General features: G+C 37.5%; 1 protein-coding gene, 1 long non-coding RNA gene and 2 pseudogenes across 2 annotated transcripts; all 4 read left to right on the forward strand.

Annotated features, from left to right (window-relative positions):
• Positions 1-650: 650 nt before the first annotated feature.
• On the forward strand, positions 651-1,741 carry LOC112492603 (basic endochitinase-like; annotated as a pseudogene).
• A 9,275-nt stretch (positions 1,742-11,016) lies between these two features.
• On the forward strand, positions 11,017-12,218 carry LOC125423697 (uncharacterized). Its single transcript, XR_007242401.2, has 3 exons — positions 11,017-11,637; positions 11,748-11,813; positions 11,931-12,218. It is a non-coding gene; the product is annotated as an uncharacterized LOC125423697 (long non-coding RNA).
• A 3,603-nt stretch (positions 12,219-15,821) lies between these two features.
• On the forward strand, positions 15,822-17,040 carry LOC112492640 (acidic endochitinase-like). The gene has a single exon (XM_048478573.2). It carries the CDS (start codon positions 15,888-15,890, stop codon positions 16,785-16,787), a length of 900 nt encoding a protein of 299 aa, XP_048334530.1. The 5' UTR covers positions 15,822-15,887; the 3' UTR covers positions 16,788-17,040.
• Positions 17,041-17,791: 751 nt separating this feature from the next.
• Positions 17,792-26,089, forward strand: LOC107423703 (basic endochitinase-like; annotated as a pseudogene).
• The last annotated feature ends 919 nt before the right edge of the window (positions 26,090-27,008 follow it).

The following is a 27,008-nucleotide window of genomic DNA, read 5'->3' on the forward strand; positions in this document are numbered from 1 at the left end:
GTAAAAAAATTTTATTATAGCAAAAAAATAAATATAATTGATAATACTCTCTTTTTTATAGTAGGAGAAAAACAAACACTCTCTCTTACAAAGAAAAGATATAAATATTTAGGAGAAAAGCCCCTTAATAATTCTCTCTCTAATGCTCTCCTCTTTCTCTTTGTTTTCTATATTTCTCCCTCACCAAAATAGACTCACTTCTATATGAGATGGAATCACTTTCCTTCTAAAATGGGATGATGTATATATAGATATTGAAGACGGTAAAATTGATGAGGTGAAGTATTTTAATTGAAGTTGAATTTCTAATGCAAGCTGTCAATAGTGGAAAACATGCTTTGCTTTAATTCCACCTGGCCGGAAACGCCTTAGAAGAAGCAAGAAGAAGCTTGCAAGCTGTTTACAGCACCTACTTCCGAGTCAATTTGCTTAATTGATAAGTTTACTTGCCACCACAGTAGCATCAGTATAGCAACGGAACAGAGCACTCTGTCGGGTTGACTGTAAGTCAAGCAATCCTCGTCCACAAGATGAACTTTGAAATGCCGAAACTTCGAGGGAAGTTGATTTATAAATATCTTTAGGAGTAAATTTAAAGGGCCTGGATCTTAGTTCTATAAAAGTACAAATCCCATTCTGTATAAGTTTCTTATCCATAGGAAACCTTGTTACAATTTGTTAGCATGGCCAGCAAACTTTCCCAAATCCTTGCAATCTGTCTACTAGGGCTACTTGTTTTGGTTTCATATGCATGAGCAGGACAACTTGTGATTTACTGGGGCCAAAATGAAAAGGAGGGAAGTCTTACAGATACTTGTGCCACAGGAAGATACAACATTGTCAACATTGGATTCCTCTCGGCATTTGGCAATGGCCAAAAGCCTCGAATCAACTTAGCCGCTCACTGTGACCCGGCATCAAATGGTTGCCAAAAGGTGAGCAGGGGCATAAAAAATTGCCAAAACAAAGGCATCAAGGTGATGCTCTCCATCGGCGGCGGTGCTGGTACCTACACTCTATCTTCTGCAGATGATGCCAGGAGCGTGGCAGACTACATATGGAACAACTTCTTGGGGGGTCAATCAAATTCCAGGCCACTCGGGGACCCCATACTGGACGGTGTAGATTTCGACATAGAGAGAGGTGAGACCCATTATGCTGCACTTGCTAGGAGGTTATCAGAGTATAGACAAAGAGGAAGGAAGGTCTATTTGACTGCAGCACCACAGTGTCCATGTCCTGATCGATACCTGAATGGTGCGCTTTCCACAGGGCTATTTGACTATGTTTGGGTTCAGTTCTACAACAATCCTCCTTGCCAGTATACATCCAGCAATCCAAACGCATTCAAGAGTTCATGGAGACAGTGGAACTCCATAAAAGCGCAGAAGATCTTTGTTGGACCTCCTGCTTCTCGCGCAGCAGCAGGCAGTGGTTACATTCCTACAAAAGTGCTTATTTCAGAAGTGCTGCCTTTTGTAAAGAATTCTGCCAAGTACGGAGGAGTTATGCTTTGGGACAAGTATAATGATGACCAGAGTGGATATAGTTCCAAAATCAAGACTAGTGTTTGAATTGTTAATTCCAAACCTCTTATATTATGTTTACTAATCTGGTTTATGTTTGGCTTTGCACCGCATAGTTACTACTAAATCTCGAGGTGTGTTCACCGTTGAGTAGTAATATTTAAACAAAAGCAGTTGCATTTTCACTTAATGTTATGATAACGAATAATTTTCTTTATTGGATCTAGAAAAGAAAAAAAAAAAAAATTCTTCGAAATGGAGGAATAATTTTATGGCATGCTTAATTCAGTCCCTTAATTGAGATTCAGGGATTAATCAATTCTGCTTCGTCAATTCGACATTTTATTCCAAAACAATTTATCATTAACCAACGTGATCATTAATAATCCAGTTTTCGGTTTTGTAGTGCACGTGAATAGATACAACTACTGCTAATAAATCTGACTTCACCAAAATAATATTGGGAAGGTTGATCAGGTTGATAGGGGTGTGAGAAGGTTACGTTAGACTACTTGGACCTTTTTATTTATATCTCTGAGTAATATATGAACAATCTAATGATGTCTTCTCAACTTGTAGTCAAAGCAAGAATTTGAATAAGGTAAGGTATGAGGTTGATAGGGGTGTAAGAAGGGAGAAATTATTCAGTGCACGTTGTGCACCAGGCTGGATTCCGATTTGGTGCTCGTAATGATTTCTTATTGAGGATATTTTCTCCAAAAATAAAAAATAAAAAAATCAAAGACACAAAAAAGGAAAAAAAAAAATGTTGCTGGATAACGAAAAGCGATAAATTTAGCCTATATTAGAAAGAAAATTTTCCATATCAACATTATAGATCCACTTTTTTTGAACCCAATGAAAGATTTACCAATGTAACAATGTTTACATTTATTAATACATGTACGTACCCTCTCAATTTGGAAAATTTTTCTTCATTTTTAGGTGGAGTTCCACCTACAGTACAGATTGCACTTTAGACAGTCCCTATCCATATTAAAATTACCAAAAAGTCTGAACCTCCTACCACTCTTTTCTAGCCACAGTGGTTGACATTGTTCGACTATTTCTTCTGTGCTTGGCCAGACGTACGAATGCGTTTTCAGTTAATCTACGACACATGGATTGTGCTCACTGTCGGTTACTAATGGTGGGGGATCCACGATGGCTTATCTTTTTTTAATTAATTATTAAATATTATCAAGGAAGTATTTTATATATATATATATGATCCTGCTTATAAGGCAGTGCTGTTGTAACTGGTGTTTACAGTTTTGTAAGCTATATCACGTGTATCTTTTAGCTATCACATTTTTGTATATATCTCCTCTAGCTAGGCTTATTCTATTATACATAGCTATCTTATCCATTCATAACGTGTATATATATCAATTGATTAATAATACAAAAATGCCTTTTTCACCTCAGTCAAACGCCTTTTTATGGTATCAGAGCCTATTCGCTCCACCGAGATCTTCTTTTTCTTTTCTTTTTTTCCACACTATGTCAAATCCAACCACTCCACTTTCGAAAGGGTCCACTGTCCGTTGCTGAACCTTTACCCATCAGTAATGAGCAAATACTTGCCAATTGTACCTTGGTAGTCATCAATGTTGCTACCCAAGCTCCATTAAAACCCACTGAAATAACATATTTCCCTGGGAAAAAGCAATTCGATGCTCTTTGGGTTGGCTATGATCTCTATGGGTTAATTGATGGGACAATCCTTGTCCCTCACCAACTCTATTAGATAACTCTTCCAACCCAGATTATCTTTTTGGGTACGTCAGGATTCCTTGCTTCTTGGGGCTCTTCTTGCTTCCTTATCCCCTGAAGTTCTCCGGTTTGTGTCCACTGCAGATACATCCAAAGAAACCTGGCAAAAACTTGCATTAGTATTTGGCAAACCCTCACGGTCACGTGTTCTTCGCCTAAGAGAAAGGCTTATCAAGGCTCAAGGCTTGCGTCCAGTTTTGGACTATTTGAATGATGTAAAAACAGCAGCTGATGAACTCACCTTAATTGATCAACCTATGACAGATGATGACATTACACTATATATTCTTAACAGACTATCCTTTTTGAACTTGAAAGCATCTCTGCTGCCCTTCGCTCTAGAGATACTCTGATCAGATTTGAAGAACTGTACGAAAAGCTTGCTGAGCATTCCAACTATATCAAACGGCATGAGCTGAAACTTATTGACTCTCCCGTTACTGCCCATACAGCACATAAATGTGGCTCTTCCTTCTCATACCCAAGCAAAATCTGTGAAGTCCAGCCGCACCAACCAACCTCACCAACCACAGCCGCACCAACCACAGCCACCATTGTTGACAGCCACCATTGTTGATCAACAATTGTGGGCTAAGATGTTGAAAAGTGTGGCCTTGTAAGCCTATAAATAGGCTCCTTACCTTTGCATGAAAACCAAGCCAAGAGAGCAATCTCAAGCCTCCCAAGTGAGGAGAATTGAGAGAAAACTCCAAGAGTGAGAGTTGTTTAAGTTCCAGAGAGAACTTGAGAGAAGAGTGAGCAATTCCAGAGAGAATTGGAGAGTGCAGAGAGAGGTTCCACGAGAGAATCCTCCATGAGAGAAGTTTTTATTTTTGTATTCTATTTTTAAGAGATTAATAGAATTCTTTTATTTTCTTCTCATATTTCTTCTCTAAAGTGGTCAGAGAACCACAACAAGTGGTATCAGAGCCCCAGATCGAGAGCTTGGGTTCAAAATTTGAAGAAACAGAGCCATTGTTCTTCAAGTTGGTGTTTCGGAAAGTTGTTCAAATAATTAATTTGACAATCCCAGGTGAAAGTACCCGACGAGAGGAGAACAACGAAGTTCGCCGGAGAGAAAACGGACGTCCCACGCGCCCGCACGCGCCGACTGAAATTTTTCTGCAACTGTTCACGCGCCCACGCGCCGTCTGGAGGTTGAAGACGACCACGTCAGCAGCCACGTCATCAGCCACGTCAGCAGCCACGTCAGCGAACCCCTGCCACGTCATCTACCACGCCAGCGACACGTCGTCAGCCACGTCATCTGCCACGTGGTACCACGTCAGCACCATCTGCCACGTCAGCAATATTTTCTGAAATTACGGAACGGCCCCTGAAGTTTCGGAAATTACGGAACAGCCCCTGAGTTATTGGAAATTACAGATTGACCCCTGTAGTTTTCTGAAATTACGGTGCAGCCCCTGAACTATTGGAAATTACAGATTGACCCCTATAGTTTCTGTATTTGCAGGTTGACCCAGAAATTTTGTGAAATTACATTTTTGCCCCAAAATTTCTGGTAATTATATTTTGACCCCGGAAGAGTCAAGTCCACCATTTTCGGCCGTTCCGGACGCAACGGTTAACTCCGTTTTGCCAAATTCAGCTCCATTTTTGGTCAAGCCATAATGTCAATGGAAGAATCATCTTCGGGAGCTATGGTTAAGCTCACTGCCACAAATTATACACTTTGGAGACCTCGGATGGAAGATCTCCTCAATTGTAAGGATCTGTTTGATCCTATAGAAGCTAAAGGCGAAAACCCCGATCCCAGCAAAGTAGCAGAATGGAAGAAATTAAACAAGAAAACGATCGGTCAGATCAGGCAATGGATCGACCACAGTGTCTTCCATCATGTAGCAAAGGAAACGGATGCATATGCCCTCTGGACAAAATTGGAGGACATGTACCAGGCCAAGACTGCTCGGAACAAAGCCCTGTTGCTTAAGCGATTGGTACATCTAACATTACAGAGTGGAACTTCTGTAGCCGAGCATACCAGTGAGTTCCAGAGCTTGGTAAATCAACTATCTGCTGTGGATTACCAACTAGGGGATGAGGATCAGGCCCTCCTACTTCTAAGCTCTCTTCCAGACAGTTGGGAGACATTGGTAGTCTCTCTCAGCAATTCGGCCCCGAATGGAAAACTTACTATGGCTATGGTTAAGGATGCCCTATTTAATGAAGAGGCCAGGAGAAAGGACATTGGCATGGATCAGTCACATGCCCTCGTCACAGAGAGAGGAAGACAGCAAAGAGGTGGTCGAGATAGGGGGAGAGGCAGGAGCAAGAGCAGAGGCAGATCTACAGACGGCAGAAAATCATCGTATAAGTGCTATCATTGTGGCCTGGAGGGTCACATGAAGAAGAATTGCAGAAAATTGTTGAGAGAGCAGAGACTCCAAGGTAATCAGCCGAAGAAGGATGGAGAGACACTAGTCACTTGTACAGGAGAAGTGGCGCTCTGCTCCACCGAAGAAGAGACATGCCTTCATATATCAACCCAAGATGTTGAGTGGGTAGTCGATACTGCAGCATCCTACCATGTCACTCCACATAGAGATTTCTTCAAAACGTACAAAGCAGGAGACTTTGGTACGGTAAAGATGGGAAATTCCAGTTTCGCAAAGATTATGGGAACTGGTGATATTCAGATAAAAACGAATGTTGGTTGTACAATTACTTTGAAGGATGTCCGTCATGTTCCAGATCTTCGGCTTAATCTACTTTCGGGAGTAGCCTTAGACAAGCAAGGCTATGACAACTATTTCCGCAAAGGCACATGGAAAATGACGAAAGGTGCCATAGTTGTCGCCCGAGGACATATTTGTGGAACGTTGTACAAGACTCATGTGAAGATATGTGCAGACAGCCTCAATATTGCAGAAGGAGAGGCGTCTCAAAATCTGTGGCACCAGAGACTCGGTCACATGAGTGAAAAAGGATTGTCCACTTTGGCAAGGAAGAAGCTTATCACTGTTTGCAAGGATGCTGCGCTAGATCCTTGTAATCACTGCTTGTTTGGTAAGCAACATAGAGTCTCCTTCAGTTCCTCTGCATCGAGAAAATCAGAGTTGCTTAGTCTGGTGCACTCTGATGTTTGTGGTCCCATGGAGGTGGAATCATTAGGTGGCAACAAGTATTTCCTGACCTTCATTGATGATGCTTCACGGAAGGTGTGGGTATATTTCTTGAAGACAAAGGACCAGGTACTGGATTACTTCAAACTGTTTCATACCATGGTAGAGCGTGAAACAGGAAAGAAGCTGAAATGTCTCCGCTCAGATAATGGAGGCGAGTATACTTCCAAGGAGTTCGATGCCTACTGCAGAAGACACGACATTCGACATGAGAAGACGGTCCCTCGCACCCCACAACATAATGGAATAGCAGAAAGAATGAACCGAACCATTATGGAAAAGGTCAGAAGTATGCTCAGTATGGCTAAGCTGCCAAAGCCATTCTGGGGAGAAGCTGTTCGTGCCGCCTGTTACTTAATCAACAGATCACCGTCAGTACCGTTGAATTTTGAAATTCCGGAGAAAATGTGGTCGGGTAAGATTCCCTCCTACTCTCATTTACGAGTGTTTGGTTGTATAGTTTATGTACATGTATCCAAGGAGCTCAGACAGAAGCTCGATGCAAGATCTACTCCATGCATCTTTATAGGATATGGAGACGAAGAATTCGGATACAGGTTATGGGACCCGAAAACCAAGAAGGTTATTAGAAGCAGGGATGTAGTATTCCAAGAAAACCAGAAAATGGAAGACATTGAAAAGCCCAGAATGTCTCCTAATTATAGTTCTAGTGCCGAGAATTTTTGTCCTAATCCAGCACCAGCACAAATAGCCACAGAGGATAATGAGGTGCATGAAGATATACCAGAAGCAGACCAGGAGGAAGAAGGGGATAATGAGCAGGGGGAGACTCAATCCTCTCAAGCAGCTGCAGGGCCATCACAGCGGTCAGATGATGGTACACCTCCTGAAACCAGTGGTTTACAAGTTCGGAGATCTGAGCGAGGCCGAATTCCATCAAAGAGATTTCCAGAATCTGAGTATATTCTGCTTACTGAAGAAGGGGAGCCAGAGAGTTTCCAGGAAGCTGTTTCTCATCAAGAGAAGGAAAAGTGGCTGCAAGCAATGCAAGATGAGATGGAATCCTTGCAGAAAAATCATACTTATAAGTTGGTTGAGCTTCCAACAGGAAAGAAGGCACTAAAGAATAAATGGGTGTTCAAGCTCAAGAAAGATGGCAGCGGAAAGGTGGTGAAACACAAAGCCCGATTGGTGGTCAAAGGATTTCTTCAGAAGAAAGGAATTGACTTTGATGAGATTTTTTCACCAGTGGTAAAAATGACTTCAATTCGAGTCATTTTTGGTTTAGTAGCAAGTCTAAACCTAGAGCTTGAACAGATGGATGTGAAGACAGCATTTCTTCACGGTGATTTACATGAAGAAATCTACATGGAGCAGCCAGAAGGATTTGAGGTTTCAGGGAAAGAAAACCTCGTATGCAAGCTAAAGAAGAGCTTGTATGGCCTCAAGCAAGCACCAAGACAATGGTACAAGAAGTTTGACTCGTTTATGGTGAGTCAAGGTTATAAAAGGACTGCAGCAGACCAGTGTGTTTATATTCAAAAATTTTCAGGTGGAAACTTCATTGCACTTTTGCTATATGTGGACGACATGTTGATCGTTGGACAAGATGCAATGAAGATTAGTAAGCTGAAGAAAGCATTGTCTAAGTCCTTTGATATGAAAGACTTAGGACCAGCTCAACAAATTTTGGGAATGCAAATAATCCGAGACAGGAAGAATAGAAGGTTATGGCTATCTCAAGAGAAGTATGTTGAACGGGTGATAAAGAGATTCAACATGGATAAAGCCAAACCGGTCAGCATTCCACTTGCGAATCATTTTAAGTTGAGTAAGAGATTGTGCCCCTCATCCAAAGAAGAGATAGAGGAGATGGCTTCAGTACCATATTCTTCAGCGGTAGGAAGTCTGATGTATGCAATGGTGTGTACCAGACCAGACATTGCTCATGCAGTAGGTGTTGTGAGCAGATTTCTTTCAAATCCTGGAAAGAAACACTGGGAAGCAGTCAAATGGATTCTCAGGTATCTTAAAGGTACATCGAAGCTGTGCTTGTGCTACGGGGGAGGTGATCCAATCTTAGAAGGCTATACAGATGCAGATATGGCCGGAGACCCTGATAATAGAAAGTCTACATCAGGTTATCTCTACACTTTTGCAGGGGGAGCTGTGTCATGGCAGTCAAGATTGCAGAAGTGTGTTGCTTTATCCACTACTGAAGCAGAGTACATTGCCGCAGCGGAAGCGGGTAAGGAAATGTTGTGGTTAAATCGTTTTCTCACAGAATTGGGCATCAAGCAAGAAGACTACAAGATACATTGTGATAACCAAAGTGCCATGGATTTGAGCAAAAACTCAATGTATCATTCCCGTACAAAGCACATTGACATTCGCTATCATTGGATACGCGAAGTAATAGGTCAACAGTTGCTGAAACTGTTGAAGATTCACACAAAAGAGAATCCAGCAGATATGCTAACAAAAGTTGTTACTCAAGAGAAGCTGAAGCTATGCAGAGACATAGCTGGAATAGATGGCAGATGACCATCAGTTTTAAATGCGGCTGGAGGGGGAGAATTGTGAAGTCCAGCCGCACCAACCAACCTCACCAACCACAGCCGCACCAACCACAGCCACCATTGTTGACAGCCACCATTGTTGATCAACAATTGTGGGCTAAGATGTTGAAAAGTGTGGCCTTGTAAGCCTATAAATAGGCTCCTTACCTTTGCATGAAAACCAAGCCAAGAGAGCAATCTCAAGCCTCCCAAGTGAGGAGAATTGAGAGAAAACTCCAAGAGTGAGAGTTGTTTAAGTTCCAGAGAGAACTTGAGAGAAGAGTGAGCAATTCCAGAGAGAATTGGAGAGTGCAGAGAGAGGTTCCACGAGAGAATCCTCCATGAGAGAAGTTTTTATTTTTGTATTCTATTTTTAAGAGATTAATAGAATTCTTTTATTTTCTTCTCATATTTCTTCTCTAAAGTGGTCAGAGAACCACAACAAAATCTCTCCTCGATCTCATCCCCATCGATCCACCTCTTCTTCCACTGGAGGTTACAAAGGCCGTTGTCAGTTATGCTCCCAACATGGTCATTCAGCTCGTTTTTGTTCTTTATTAACGCAGCAATGGACCTTCACACCCAAGCAACAGCAGCCGCCACCTATGCCTCAAAATTTCACTCCGCAAGCTTTTCACACAGGTTCAATATTAGGCCCGGCTCCTCATCATCAACCACATTCTCAACCATGGCTTCTTGATTCTGGGGCCTCTCATCATGTGTCACGGGATCTTCAGACTCTCTCTCTTCATTCTGAATATGTGAGTAGCGTGCTGTAGCCCATACTACCTCTAAATTATGTTGGCTTATATCTCTTCTTGCTGAGCTAGGTGTTCATTCTACAATCACTCCTACAATCTACTGTGACAATGTTGGAAACACATATGTGTGTGCTAATCCTAAGCTTCATTCAAAGATGAAACATGTTCGTATAAACTTTCATTTCGTATGGGACAAGGTGGCTGATGGTTCTGTACGTGTTTCTCATGTTTCTTCTCAGGATCAGCTTGCTGATCTTCTCACCAAGTCAATGTCCAAGCATCGGTTGCACGCTCTACGGTCCAAGATTGGTGTTCGTAATTGACCCACCATCTTGAGGGGGCATGATAAGGCAGTGTTGTTATAACTCGTGTTTACAGTTTTGTAAGCTATATCACATGTATCTTTTAGCTATCACATTTTTGTATATATCCTCTAGCTAGGCTTATTCTATTGTACATAGCTATCTTATCCGTTCATAACGTGTGTATATATCAATTGATTAATAATACAAAAGTGCCTTTTTCACCTCAGTCAAACACCTTTTCACCTGCCTACCCACATGGTGCCATAATTGCAGCCAAAAGCAATCGTTTGGGTGGGTTATAATTTGGCTATGAGAGAGGTTGTTGTGGTTATGTAGACTGGCATGTTTTGGGTTGATTGATATGGGTGGTGTCATCTCAGGAGTTTGGGAATCTATTGGTGTTGGTGGTAGTGGTGGTGGTGGTTTACAACTCTGTGTGATAACTGTATAAAGTACCCCAAAGGTTAACGTTTAGGGTGTTTTGGTAATTTCATCTGGCTAGGAAGCTGCATAAAGTATATTTGAAATTGTTTGGGAATCTACTGGTGTTGGTGGTAGTGGTGGTGGTGGTTTACAACTCTTTGTGATAAGTACTGTATAAAGTACCCCAAAGGTTAACGTTTAGGGTGTTTTGGTAATTTCATCTGGATAGGAAGCTGCATAAAGTATATTTGAAATTATAACCCACCCAAAAGCAATCGTTTGGGTGGGTTATAATTTGGCTATGAGATAGGTTGTTGTGGTTATGTAGACTGGCATGTTTTGGGTTGATTGATATGGGTGGTGTCATCTCAGGAGTTTGGGAATCTATATTGGTGTTGGTGGTAGTGGTGGTGGTGGTTTACAACTCTTTGTGATAACTGTATAAAGTACCCCAAAGGTTAACGTTTAGGGTGTTTTGGTAATTTCATCTGGATAGGAAGCTGCATAAAGTATATTTGAAATTGCAAAAAGAAACTCTCTTTAGGTGGCTTACGATCAAAATAAGAAGAAATTAAAAAGGTACAAGTAGTCTAAGGTAACCATCTCACAAGGCAGTCTTCCCAACTCTTATTAAAAACAAAAATTAACGACTCTTCGACCAAGCAACAGTTCAGTTTCCACAAGTTGGGTTTGTAACTCCAACAATAAGAGCAAGATAAGGCCCAATTTTATCCCAAACTAATAAAAGCCCAAAATCAGCCCCAAACATCTTCATGCAGATGTTAGCAGAAAACAAGATCCAATCTAAACTGAAACTTATTAAAGCCCAAATTCGATACCGCCTTGAGGCCCAACCCAAACAAGACCTAAGTATGTATGTCCGTCTTCTCTCTCTTCCTCCTCTGTAGTCATCTCTCTGGCTGCGACTGTCGAACCTCGCTTTATCTCTGTTCCTCTTCCCTTTGTCTCTCCGTTGGGGACCAACTCGCCGGCGCTAAGTGGTTTATATTGTTGGAAGTAGAAAATAGGAAAAAGCTAGTCGTTTTTCCTGGTTTTAAAAGAAGAGTCCAAGCTTTATCGTTATAAGTTGCTGCTATTGATTTAGTCAAGGAGACGGGGAAGGCAAAGAAAGGCCCTAAATTTGCAGTCATGAAAAAGGTCATAACTTCGAAAGCTATTAAAAAGTACGCTCTTTGGTTTTTTTCTCTCCCCAAGTTTTCTTTTGCTTTCTCCATCCGATTCTAATTCTCTGTCGTTTTATTGATTTCCTCTTGTATAACATATTGCTTTCCAGCTACAAAGAGGAGGTTTTGAACCCAAGTAAGAAAGATCTTCGAAAGGATAAGCTCCCAAGAAACGTGTAAGGCCTTCAAAGAATTTTTTTTTTTTTTTTTTGTGTATATATATATGTATAATTATTTTATGAGAAAGATTAAGTTTTCATTATAATTGCGAGTGTATTTTGTGTGAATTTTAGGCCAAATGTTTCTTCCGCGCTTTTCTTCAAACATAACACCGCATTGGCACCGCCTTATCGGGTTTTGGTTGATACCAACTTCATAAACTTCTCCATCCAGAATAAAGTGAGTGTTTCACGAGGCTGTCATTCGTTATTTTTATTTTGTTCTGGTTATTACTCTTTTGGATCTTTGTACCAAAATTTAAAAGGAGAAATTCTTTTTGTGGATGTTAAATCTGTATTCTCCATGGCACCTTATGCAAATTCCCTTTTTTTTCTCAAATAAATGTATTAATTAATAATAAATGATTTGATAGTATCTAAATATATTATTAATATGTATCAAATACAAATATATGGTCAATAAATTATAAATATTTTTTGAGAATAATATAACATAATATAATTATTTATCTAAATATATAGATATATATAGAAATTTTATGGTGAGGACGGTCCGTATGAGAACCGCAGTATTAGTGATGGTTTTTTATAATATTAACGATGGTTTTTTAGAAAATCATCACCAATATTATAAAAAACCATCACTAATACTGGTCCGCATGAGAACGGTCCACATTATAAACGGACTGTATATATATATATTTTATACATTGGTCCTTGCTATCATCTGGTCCCGGACCTGAAGCTATTATCTCCTATCCAAAAACGTGCAATAAAATATGGCCTTCAATGAAACGGCTGGCTCAGATTACATCCTTCCTTTTCTCCTCCCAAAGCTCTCTCACGTGCCTTCCCTTCCTCTTCTCCTCTCCCTCCACCCTTCCATTAGCCGCTCTCTGCCCAAGAGTAAAAACTCCACTACTCCTGACTGACGGAAATCAAAAAAAAAAAAAAAAAAAAAAAAAAAAACTTTCTCGAAATAAAGGGTTAACGCTAACAATTCATTCCTTCTCTGTTATTCTCAACATTTTCGATTCTAAATGTAGTAATGATGCTTCATTGTTTATGCCATAACTTCTTTAAATGAGCCTAGTCACTCAGGGCTTTTTATTTTTATTATTATTTTTACTATTTTTAGTTTCTTTCGTATTTTTAAAGATTTCTTTTCTAGAAGCAAGAAAAAGAGCCCAAATCAATTACATATGTAAAGAACAACTCAGATTGTGTTCTTGCTTGCGATGCTCATTCATTACATCGATTGCCATTTAGGTGCTAAAACCAATTTGTTCATTACGTTTAGAATATTTTAAACAACTTCAAAAAATAAAAAAATAAAAAAAAGGAAAAATCGAAAATTCCCTAACAATCATATAGAATCCCATATTACAATAAACTAATTGGAACATTTCGGAAATAATGTAGAATTTGTGTCAGCCTCTACCTCCAAGTTGCCTGCACTTTGAACGTTTGGAAGTCTCTTGCTCTCGGCCTCGCTGCACATTAAATGACCTATAACAAGCTTCAACAATAGGGATTTCAACTTCAAGTTGAGAATTTCTAGAGAGAGATCCGAAATTGTTTTAAAAAAAAAAAATTTCTGATAATCCAGTAGCAAGAGATCCGAATGGATTGCACATAGAGAATTGAGATTTTTCACTGGGTCCCAGGTTCAGATGACAAGCAGAGGAAGACGATCGAGATTCCATTTTCTAAGCATTAAACAGCGTTTTCAGAGCTGCTTGGTTAGATAGCTGATGTGGTAAAATTGCACAAATGTCTAGGAAGTGAAAGCATATGAGATAGCTGCTGTTGGAAGGGTGGAAGCAGAGGAGAAAAGGAAGGGCGGAAGGCGAAGAGAAGAGGAAGGGGAGGCATGTGAGAGAGCTTTGGGAGGATGAAAGGAAGGGTGTAATCTGAGCCATCCATTTTCATTTAAAGGCCATATTTTATTGCAAATTTTTGGACCGGAGATAATAGCATCAGGTCCGACCTGATGATAACGAGGCCTTTTATGCATATATAGAAATTTTATGGTGAGGACGGTCTGCATGAGAATCGCAGTATTAGTGACGCTTTTTTATAGTATTAATGACGGTTTTTTAGAAAATCGTCACCAATATTATGAAAAATCGTCACCAATACTGTGGTGCGCATGAGGACCGTCCGCACCATAGACGGATTGTATACATATATGTAGATATATTTTTAATTTAAGTTGGGTGGGCTTGATCCTATCTCGGCCTTTGGGAAGTTCTGTCTCTGATTAGAATCCAGCTCAAGTTGAATATTTTGAAAACCGAACTTCAAAGCCAAGTTTAGCGCATAAAATAAAAACCCCAAGCTTTAGCAAATATGCAACTAGGTTTACCAATATTAAAGTAAAACCACCAAAGCCAACAACCATTGTGATTTATAATCATCCTTCCAGCACTAGCTTCATTTGAACTTGAAATACAACTCCCAGCAGTGCTTAGTTTACAAAAAATCATATCAGGAGCTTTCCAAGCTAGACAACATGCCTCCTTCCTTTCATAATCATTTACAGAAAAGTTATTTTTACGCATAGCTTCTAATGACTCACGATTATTTGGCCACATGAATCCTTCTTCAAAAATGTGCTTGGAAGGCCATTTTTCAAATCAACTAACAACCCACAACAAAAAGCTGATCCCAATCAACCAAATCAGTTGAAGAATCCAGCAGCACTTTAGCTTAATTTTTCCTTCAAATTAGTTAACATTGAGCTAGCCAATCCTCACAGTTATAACTGAAGAAAGATGAATCTAAATCAATCATACCTAATCAAACTCAAATTTCTTTAGCATATTTGTAATCTCTTAAAGAGCTCAATCTGTGTTCTTCAAGACAATAAAAAATAGAACAACTACTCTCCAAAGCCAGGATTTGTTTCTTTCTATTAGCATTGGTAAGGATTTTGACATGAACAAGGAGGCAACAAAAATATTGAACTATAGGCAAAACATTCAAATTCCAAATAGAATACCATTCCCATTTACAGTATCCCTCATCAAAATTTTCCAACATATTGTATGCACATTTCACTGTAAAATTCCCATACAAGATAATTTAAAAAATATGTTTATCTTATCCTCTACATCGTTGACAACACAAATGGGAATATTGAAGATATCATGGGTTAGGTAACTAGGAACTAACAATTAATGTGTTCCAACGTATTTACCGTACTTTATCACATTTTCTACTTTAAGATTCCAATCAATATTGAAATTTATTTAATTTTTTAGTCATCTATGATGAGGCTTCACATTTCTACACCATGGAGATACCACAGACGCACGCGCAAATTAAGTAGTGCCAGATTGAGCAATCCAATAGTGATCTTAATTATTTTCTTTGGAACTCTGAAAGCGAAATAGCCAACAATTTTTTAGACCTTTTAGCACTGGATTTATTGGCTAATGGAAAGCAGTAAATTATTTAATTAATTCACATGATTTACGATTAATTTTACTAATAATGTTAAAATTACAAAAATATTTATCAAATTTATTTACTAAATGATATGATAGTGATGCAGTATTATTTACTTGGTTTATTTTTTTCAATTCATATCTATTTAAAAATTTATTATTTCCATATTTAGATTATTTGAATATATCAATTAATCATATTTTACTATATATTCTTTGATAAATAAATTTGTTAAACATTTTTATAAATGTATCATTACATATATTTTATATATATATGAAGGAGGTTTATAGTTTATATATTCCAGAGTATCAGTAATTATGTTTGAATTAATTTGACATCTAAAAGCAGAAAATTGTAAATAATTTGACTTTTTCATTAATATAAGTAGATATGCACTAATTCATATATTTTCCGCCCCCACAAGCTCAGTTGTATTAGTGCTCCCGAGAGATAGTGTTGTATCCATTAAGTAGTGCAAGGATGACCTCATGAAGTCAAGCTAGAAAACCCGCGTGCCCACAAAGATATGGTCATAAAATTCCAATTTTCCAAATATATCTCTATAAATAAGTTCGTCCCTTGTAATCCTATGATATCAATCTCGTTAATATTACCATGGCCTGCAAAAGCAAATTACTTTCTCAAACCCTTGTTTCCCTACTGGCTTTACTTGCCTTGTTTTGCAAGTCAGATGCTGGAAGCCTTGTGATCTACTGGGGCCAAAATGGAAAGGAAGGAACGCTTACAGATCTCTGTGCCACTGGAAGATACAACATTGTCAACATAGCATTCCTCTCAACATTTGGCAATGGCAAAAAACCACAAATCAACTTAGCCGGCCATTGCGATCCCACCATAAAAGGCTGCCAAAGAGTGAGCACTGACATCCGATACTGCCAAAGAAGAGAAATCAAAGTCCTGCTCTCCATCGGAGGAGGTGACGGTGCCTACACTCTCTCTTCTGCAGCTGATGCTAGAACCGTGGCAGACTATATATGGAATAACTTCTTAGGGGGTCAATCGAATTCCAGACCACTCGGCGATGCAATACTGGACGGCGTAGATTTCGACATCGAGAGAGGTAACACTTACTATGCTGCACTTGCTAAGAGGCTATCGGAGCTTAGTAAAAATTCAGGGAGGAAATACTACTTGAGTGCAGCACCACAGTGTCCATTTCCTGACAAATACCTGAATGATGCACTTTCCACTGGCCTATTTGACTATGTTTGGGTTCAATTCTATAACAACCCTCCTTGCCAGTATAGCTCTAGCAATCCAAATGCTTTCAAGAATGCTTGGGGACAGTGGAACTCAATTCCCGTTGGCAAGGTCTTTGTTGGACTTCCTGCTTCGCGTGCTGCAGCTAACAGTGGTTTTGTGACGCCGCAGGTGCTTATATCACAAGTACTGCCTCTTGTTAAGAGTTCTGCTAAGTATGGAGGAGTTATGCTTTGGGACAAGTATAATGACGATCAGAGTGGATATAGTTCCCAAATCAAGAGTAGTGTCTAAAAGTTCAAAACCCACCCCTTATATGTATATATGTTATGTTTAATATTCTAAACTATATATATATGTACATATATTTTGTTTACCATTCTAAACTATGTTCGGTTTTGTAGTGGATGTGTGTATGTATTATATATAACTACTGCTAATAAATCTGACCTTCAGTAATATTGGGAAGGTCCTTCAGGTTGATAGTGGTGTGAGAAGGTAACCTTGTACTACTTGTACCTTTTTATTTGCATCGCTCAGTAATATATGAACAATATTATGATATCTTCTCAACTTAATTGAGGATGTAATAACAAACAGATACTACAATTTACATATACATATATATATATATATATATATATATATATCCCTATATATAGTGATACTGCTATTTTAATGTTTTTGGTAAATAATGATGCCACTAATTAAACAAATATATAAGATAAACAAAGTTACATCTTGGCAGAAAATTTGATGAGCAATATATATTTGCTGAAGGGGTTAATTCACATAATGATCTATGAATCTTTCAAGGCATCCGGACCGACCTCGGTAACTATATGTATAATTTGCTCCCAAATTCATGGCTTTATATTCCATTTATCAAAAAACATGATTATAACTTTAAATAGCATCGGCTAATTCAACATGACTATTTAGTTAATTAAAACTTGCCAATGAAAGGCATATGCACCAAGTGAATATTTTGACTGTATATATATATATATATATATATAGCATGTTTCTTAGTTGTCGATCGAGGCCGTGTTTATATCGCGGTAGGTAGTAGCTACAGTATAGCAACGGAACAGAACACTGTGAATATTTTCCTACAAATTAATACATTAATTAATTGTGTCTTCCCGCAAATTAATTTTTTCTTTTTATATATATATATATATATATATAATATATGCACATTGTGAAGGACAAAAGAAAAAGATTAATCATACAATTGCCTCGTAACTTTTTTTTTTTTTGATAAAACAATTGCCTCGTAACTTCTTTCCTTGCAAATGTCCGAATTAGCCTATAGTATTTCCACATGTTACTGTAGCTTCTGCTGTACAGAGTTTCAGAACTACTTTTTGACTTTTCGTGATCGAATATAAATTAGCCGCATGGTCTAATGGTCTTCTTTACTTTTCAATAATTACTACGTACTGTCGGGTTGACTGTAAGTCAAGCAATCCTCGTCCACAAGATGAACATAGAAATGCCGGAACCTCGAGGGAAGTTGATTTATAAATATCTTTAGGAGTAAATTTAAAGGACCTGGATCTTAGTTCTATAAAAGTATAAATCCCATTCTGTATAAGTAAGTTTCTTATCCATAGGAATACTAGGGCTACTTGGTTTGGTTTCATATGCAGGAGCAGGACAACTTGTGATTTATTGGGGCCAAAATGAAAAAGAGGGAAGTCTTAGAGATACTTGTGCCCCAGGAAGATACAACATTGTCAACATTGGATTCCTCTCGGCATTTGACAATGGCCAAAAGCCTCGAATCAACTTAGCTGTCACTGTAACGATAAATAAATAATTTATGAATTTAACATAATCAATTACTTACTTACAGGATTTATTTATATCATTAATGGAACTGATTTATTTTATTATTTAGGGCCTTTGGTCATACACTTTCTATAAGACTCCAATTGGCCATTAGACTGAAGGACCAACTCTCTTTCAAAGTCCAATAACTTATCCATGTTTTTTCTAGTATTATTATATTATTAAATTATTAGTATTTTGTGTGTGTTAAAATTAATGGGTAAGTGTGACTTGCAGAGACTATAAAAGGTCTAGGGCAAGCAAATAAACATATGTCATACGGTATTTTGATATTAGGATTTTCAGAGATCTGTGAGTGGTTTGAGAGTAGTGTGTCCATAGGCACTACTTTATATTATTTTCTATTTTACAGGATTAAAGATTTAATTTATCAATGGCTGCGTTTAGAGGTTAGTAATTTATGATTAATGGAATTTATTATATATATTTAGATTCATAAAATCTAACAATTGGTATCAGGGACTAGTTAATATGCATAATAAATTTCTTTGTGATTAGTCTTCGTTGTATCTATGATGATCGGATTGAACAGCATAATTCGGCCATTAATCATCTGTACATTGATTACATGATATTTATTTTTTTTATTTTTTATTATCTGTTCTTCCTTTATTAATCGGATATTATATGTTGATTGTCTGTGAAATATAATCCGACTGTTATATACTTAATAATAATAATAATAATAAAATAAAAAAATTGTAAAATTTTCGGCCATATATTGCTTTTGCAATATATTGAGAAAATTGTGTTTTGTATGAATTTTTTATCTGGGTATTGTGGTTCTTTGTGGAATTTCTTTTCTAGATCGAATGGAATATTTTGAGTTAATTTATGTTTTAAAAAAAAAAAAAATGGAGTTCGGCGGCCGAATTTCATTATGATTGGGTGTTAAAATTTCTGGGTCTTTAGGCCAAATTGATCTATGAATAATATTTTCCACACTAAAAGGAATCTATAGACACTGAAATTGAAGAAAACGGTGGCCCTTTTTTGTGGTTTTCCGGCCGAGTTGGGGAAGCAGGTCGCGCGACCCGTTAACCAGGAATTGCGACCCGGCTCAGTGAAGAAGACGCTGACGTCAGCGTCCCTCTTGCGGACGTCATCAACCTAAATTACAAAAAAAAAAAAAAAAAAAAAAAAAACTTTTTTTCTTTTTCTTTTTATTTTGTTTATTTATTTATTTGGTTAGTTGTTTATTTATCTATTGTTCACTCTTATTAACAAAAAAAAAAAAAGGATGTTATTCATTTATTTATTTGTTTATTTATTTCATTCCAATTTTATTGAATTAAATTTAAATATCTATGCATGAAAATTTTGATTGTATTAGCTTTTCCTAAAGAGGCTTTGTGCCTAGTTGGTATAGTAGTGTGGAATTTTAAGTACTCACCTATCGTGAGATTTATTTTATCTGCATTATGTGTACCAATGTAATGTATGTTGGCATAGTGGATGGGATGTTTTAATATTTGCCTATTTCATGAAATTGCCAATATGTTATTTTTCTCCCACTTATTAACCAGGATCTATACAGATAACTAGGCTACCCTGTCGGTAGTTTTAGTTGCTTTGTATAACACCTTGAATGGCAGTGGAAGTTAATTAAATATCATGTATTGCAGGTTCTGAGTTGCCCTGTCGGTGATTCAGTTCAATGCATTTGATTGTGGTTATTTGGTTGATTGTCTTTGGCCCGCGAAAGAGTATCTTTAGTGCTACAAAGACCCTAGCGATATTGATATTTTATGTTTTGTATTAAGGGGCTGGAAAATAGTTATTGTTTTATGTATATTAAATATTTTATTGTGCTTGCTATTTTCACAGTTAGTAGCACCCCGAACGTTCTGTCTATGATTGCCATGATGAAATTGGATGGGACAAACTATCAGAAGTGGAAGAAGACTTTAGTTATGAATTTGACATTTATGAAATTGGATTTGGCTTTAGAGATAAATCCACCAAAGATATCAACTGATGAGAATAGTGCAGCAGATAGGAAACTTTATGAGGATTGGAGGTATTCTAATAAGTGCTGCATGATGATGATGGAGAATTATATGGACGAATCAATTTATGCGAGTATTCAAAAGGTGGAAACTGCAAAGGAACTTCTTGAAGAGATAGAAAATTTTTTTATCAAGTTTGATATGAATGAGAGTCATCATTGCTTGGACCTTTTGAATAATACTAAATATGATGAAATTAAAAGAGTAAGGGACCATATTATGTTACTTGCTTCTTATTATAATAAGTTAAAGGACCTTAAGATGGACATTGGAGAGGAGTTCTTAACCTATTCGATAATGAAGAGTCTTCCATCTCAGTTTGATAATATAAGGTTTAGTTTGAATACTAAGAAAGAAGGATGTAGTTTGGAGGAATTAACTGGTATTCTTGTAAAAGAGGAAGATGATATTAAGCTCAGTAGGTTAAGATCTATTGCTATAATTTCACATCAAGTAGATAAGTCCAAGAGGGTTTTCCAAAAGAAAGGACAAGGATTTAAGCCTGGACAAGGATTTACGTCTGGACAAGGATTTAAGTCCAACAAGAAGAAGTTTTCTGGTATGAAGCCAAAAGTGCCTAGGGATGGAGCTGACATAGAGGAAAAGAAAGCCTACTTCAATGGAAAGTGTGGCTACTGTAATAAAGTTGGACGCAAGAAGATAGATTGTTGGCATTTGAAGGGAAAACAAGAAAAGAAAGGTAATATTTTAATGATTGAGACTAATAATATTGATGTGCATATGAATACTTGGTGGTTTGATACTAGAGCAACAATTCATGTTACTAATTCATTGCAGGGGATGATAAGGCAAAAGAGGCCAAACAATCTTGAGCAGCACGTTTATATGGGAGATAACTCGAGAGTGAAGGTGAATATCATGGGAACAATCAAGTTAAAGCTTACCACTGGATATGTTTTAGAATTACAAGAAGTTTCATATGTACCCTCAATTAGGAGGAATTTGTTATCTATTTCACTTTTGGATAATCAAGGTTTTAGTTTTTTGTTTGGGAATAATAAAGTTGAGATGTATAAGGATGATAAAGTTGTTGGTTTTGGAACTTTATGTGGCAATTTATATAGACTTGATTTATTTAGTAATGGTTTCAATTCTTCTATTAATTTTGTTGTTGACCCTGTTATTGCTTCTAAACGTCCAAGAATTAATGATAATTCCTCAATGTTGTGGCATAAGCGTTTGAGACATATTTCTAGGCACAGGATGGAAAAGTTAGTGAAGGATGGAATACTTGCTAATCTTTATTTCTCCGATCTGTCAACTTGTGTACAATGTGTGAAAGGGAAGCTAACTTCCAAGGTTAGAAAGGATAAGAAAGTAAGGTGTGGAGATGTTTTGGAATTAATCTATACGGATGTATGTGGACCTTTCATTCCAACTGCTTTGGGTGGTTATAGATATTTTATTACCTTTATTGATGATTTTTCTCGTTATGGACATGTTGAGCTTATCCGTGAGAAGTTAGATTCTTTAGTTGCTTTTAAGGAGTTTAAGGTAAAGATGGAGCTTCAAAAGAATAAGAAAATAAAGGCTGTGAGGTCTGATAGAGGTGATGAATTTTATGGCAGATATGATGAACTCAGGGCCATTCGCAATTTATTTACGTGAGTGTGGCATTGATGCGCAGTATACAATGCCTGGTACACCTCAGCAAAATGGCATAGCTGAGAGGAGAAATCGCACTTTGTTGGACATGGTGCGATCTATGTTGGCAAATTCTAGCTTGCCAGATTACTTGTGGGGAGAGGCTTTAAGGACGGCTGCTTATATTTTGAATCAAGTTCCAAGTAAATCTGTTCCTAAGACTCCTTTTGAGTTGTGGTCAGGGAGAAAGCCTAATTTGCATCATTTTCGAGTGTGGGGTTGCAAAGCTGAAGTAAGGATTTATAATCCCCAAGTTAAGAAGTTGGATCCTAAAACTATAAGTGGATATTTTGTTGGCTATTGTATAGAATCTAGGGGTTTAAGATTTTTTTGTCCATCTCACACCATGAGAATTGTTGAATTAGACATGGCTGTTTATTTTGAAGATGATTTTGGATTTGATGATAGTAATGGTCCAAGGAAGCTTCAATTTAGAGAAGAAAGTATATTCATTCCCAGTGTTGTAGTTCCTGATAGAGACATTATTAATCCAGTAGTTGATGAACCAGTAGTTGATCAGGATGAACCCATCATTGAAGAGCAGAATACCCCAGCTATTGTAGATGCTGATGTGCCTTTAAGAAGGTCACAAAGGACTAGAAGGTCAGCTATTCCTGATGACTATGAGGTTTACTTGCAGGAGCATGATTTTGACATAAGTGATGATTCAGATCCAGTCACTTATGAGGAAGCCATAAGCAGTTCGCACTCAAACTTTTGGTTGGATGCAATGGAAGATGAAATGAAATCCATGGCATCAAATGATGTTTGGGATTTGGTTGAGTTACCATTGGGTAGCAAGCCTATAGGGTGCAAATGGGTCTTTAAAACTAAAAGAGACTCTAATGGTCAAGTAGAGAGGTATAAGGCTAGACTTGTAGCCAAAGGGTTTAGCCAGAAGGAAGGAATTGATTACACAGAGACATTCTCTCCTGTATCCACAAAGGATTCTTTTAGAATCATTATGGCAATTGTGGCACATTATGACCTAGAGTTGTATCAGATGGATGTCAAAACTGCTTTTCTGAATGGTGATTTATTTGAAGATGTGAATATGGTTCAACCAGTTGGCTTCCAGCAAACAGGAAATGGTAATTTGGTTTGTAAGTTTAAGAAGTCAATTTATGGTCTTAAGCAGGCTTCGAGGCAACGGTATCTTAAGTTTGATGAGATTGTCATCCAAAATGGCTTTAAGGAGAATGTTGTTGATAGATGCATATATATAAAGGTCAGTGGGAGCAGTTTTATATTTCTGGTGTTGTATGTTGATGACATACTTTTGGCTGCTAATGACACTGACCTGTTGGCTGAGACAAAGCAGATGTTGTGCAACCATTTTGATATGAAAGATCTTGAAGAGGCTTCTTTTGTTTTGGGCATCAAGATTGTTCGAGATAGGACTAATTATGTGCTGCAATTGTCTCAAAAAGCCTATATTGATAGAATTCTTAAGAGATTTGATATGCATAATTGTTCTCCTGGAAGTGTACCGTTCACAAAGGGTGAAAGATTTTCTAAGGATCAATGTCCCAAGAATGATAAAGAGAGGATGGCAATGAGAAATGTTCGTTATTCTTCAGCAGTAGGTAGTTTGATGTATGCTCAAGTATGTACTCGGCCTGATATAGCTTTTGCTGTGGGTGCGCTTGGTAGATTTATGAGCAATCCTGGTCCTATTCATTACCAACAAGTTAAGAAGGTCTTTAGGTATCTTCAGCGTACTAAAGATCATATGTTAACATATCGACGTACCAACTCCCTAAATGTTGTTGGTTATAGTGATGCAGATTATAAAGACTGTGTGGATGATAAAAAATCTACCACTGGATATATATTTATCATGCCAGGAGGTGCTGTATCTTGGCGCAGTGCCAAACAGTCAGTGATAGCATTCTCGACTATGGAGGCAGAATATGTGGCGTGCTATGAGGCTACTCGTCATGCAGTTTGGCTTCAAAATTTTATTCGTGATTTGGGAGTGGTTGACTCCATTGAGAGGTCTATTATGATGTACTGTGACAATACTGCAGAAGTATCTTTCTCCAATAATTTAAAAAGTACCCCTGGTGCGAGGTACATTGATGTTAAGTATTTTGTGGATAAGGAGAAAGTTGAAGGAGGCCTCATTACTGTTGTTCACACGCTTACTTACAGCATGGTGGTAGATCCACTGACCAAGGCCTTACCCGTAGGCATATTTGAGGAGCATGTGTCCCATATGGAATTGTTAGACAGCTGAAACTGCAGTGGGTCAATGGGAGTTTTTTGTAATTTCTGCAGTAATATCCTTGTTGAGTATTATTTATTTATTTGAGTATTTTGATACATTGATATATGTGGATCATTATTTATTTATGAGATGATTTATTACACATATTATTGCTCCTATATTTACAGGCCTGTTGAGACTATTAGTCTATGTATATGTGTATGTTGATCCACAGGTGCCATGGTGAGTCTCTACTACCTAGTTTGGGTATATTGTTATATCCTGTCGATACACTATGTGCTCGGATGAAATGGTATTTTTGTGTTAGGGGATTGCACGTGGCTAGGTAAATCTTTACTACCTAGACTGAGTTTATGGCATGCAAAGTACTCAGTTGAAATGGTATCATGTTTTGGGAGACTTACTGAGAGAATCTCTACTGCCTAGTCTAGTATATTGTTGTGTCCTGTCGGCATGCTATATATTTGGATGAAATGGTATTATGGTTTGGGAGATTCTGTAGTAAGTGAGTTTGGATTATATATGATGATGATTATGCAGTCCAAGTGGGAGAATGTTAGATAAATAAATAATTTGTGGATTTAGCATAATCAAGTACTCACTTACAGGGTCTATTTATGCCATTAATGGGACTGGTTTATTTTATTATTTTATAGTAGGGCCCTTGGTCATAAACTTTCTATAAGACTCCAGTTGGTCCATTAGACTGGAGGACCAACTCTCTTTAAAAGCCCAATGACTTACCCATATTTTTCCTAGTATTATTATATTATTAAATTATTAATATTTTGTGTGTGTTAAAATTAATGGGTAAGTGTGACTTGCAGAGACTATAAAAGGCCTAGGGCAAGCAAATAAACATATGCCATACGGTATTTTGATATTAGGGTTTTCAGAGATCTGAAAGTGGTTTGAGAGTAATGTGTCCATAGGTACTATTTTATATTGTTTTCTATTTTGCCAGATTAAAGATTTAATTTATCAATGGCTGCGTTTAGAGGTTAGTAATTTATGATTAATGGAATTTATTATGTATAATTAGATCCATAAAATCTAACGATCCGGTGTCAAATGGCTGCCAGAAGGTAATCAGGGGCATAAAAAAATTGCCAAAACAAAGGCATCAAGGTGATGCTGGTAGCTACACTCTATCTTCTGTAGATGATGGCAGGAGCGCGGCAGACTAGACTATATATGTGTTGAAATACAAATACCACTAACTCCAAAATATACCAAATTAAAATACCATTTATTCTAAAATTTAAACTAATAAAAAATAAAATTTTATTTTATTTATATTTTCCTCTGGCAATATGTAACAACTTCTTTGGGGGGGTGGTCAATCAAATTCCAGGCCACTCGGGGACGCCATACTGGACGGTGTAGATTTCGACATAGAGAGAGGTGAAACCGATTATGCCGCACTTGCTTGGAGGCTATCAGAGTATAGCCAAAGAGGAAGGAAGGTCTATTTGACTGCAGCACCACAGTGTCCATTTCCTGATTGATGCCTGAATGGTGCGCCTTCCACAGGGCTATTTGGCTGTGTTTGGGTTCAGTTCTACAACGATCCTCCTTGCCAGTGTACATCCAGCGATCCAAATGCATTCAAGAGTTCATGGAGACGGTGGAACTCCATAAAAGCGCAGAAGATCTTTGTTGGACTTCCTGCTTCGCGCGCAGCAGCAGGCAGTGGTTACATTCCTACAAAAGTGCTTATTTCAGAAGTGCTGCCTTTTGTAAAGAATTCTGCCAAGTACGTAGGAGTTATGCCTTGGGACAAGTATAATGATGACCAGAGTGGATATAGTTCCAAAATCAAGACTAGTGTTTGAATTGTTAATTCCAAACCTCTTATATTAGGTTTACTAATCTGGTTTATGCTTTGGCTTTGCACCGTATAGTTACTACTAAATCTCGAGGTGTGTTTACCGTTGAGTAGTAATATTTAAACAAAAGCAGTTGCATTTTCACTTAATGTTATGGTAATGAATAATTTTATTTATTGGATCTAGAAAAGAAAAAAAAAAAAGAAAGAAAAATTCTTTGAAATGGAGGGATAATTTTATGGCATGCTTGACTCAGTCCCGTAATTGAGATTCAGGGATTAATCAATTCTACTTCGTCAATACGACATTTCACTCCAAAACAATTTATTATTAACCAACGTTGTCATTAATAATCCAGTTTTTTAGATTACATTAATTATTCCCTATTATGTTTACTGATCTAAATTATGTTCGGTTTGGTAGTGCATGTGAATAGATATAACTACTGCTAATAAATCTGACCTCACCAAAATAATATTGGGAAGGTCGATCAGGTTGATAGGGGTGTGAGAATGTTACCTTAGACTACTGGTACCTTTTTATTAATATCTCTGAGTAATATATGAACAATCTAATGATGTCTTCTCAATTTGTAGTCAAAGCAAGAATTTGAATAAGGTATGAGGTTGATAGGGGTGTAAGAAGGGAGAAATTATTCAGTGCACATTGTGCACCAGGCTGGATTCTGATTTGGTGCTCGTAATAATCTCTTATTGAGGATATATTCTCAAAAACAAAAAAACAATAAAAAGGAAAACAAAATGTTGCTGGATAATAAAAAGCGATGCCTATATTAGGAAGAAATTTTTGCATATCAACATTATAGATCCACTTTTTTTTGACCCAATAAAAGATTTACCAATGTAACAATGTTTACATTTTTTAATACATGTACGTACCCTTTCAATTTGGAAAAATTTTCTTC

The sequence above is a fragment of the Ziziphus jujuba genome, chromosome 7 (genome assembly GCF_031755915.1).
Source record: "Ziziphus jujuba cultivar Dongzao chromosome 7, ASM3175591v1".
NCBI classification, from domain to species: domain Eukaryota; kingdom Viridiplantae; phylum Streptophyta; class Magnoliopsida; order Rosales; family Rhamnaceae; genus Ziziphus; species Ziziphus jujuba.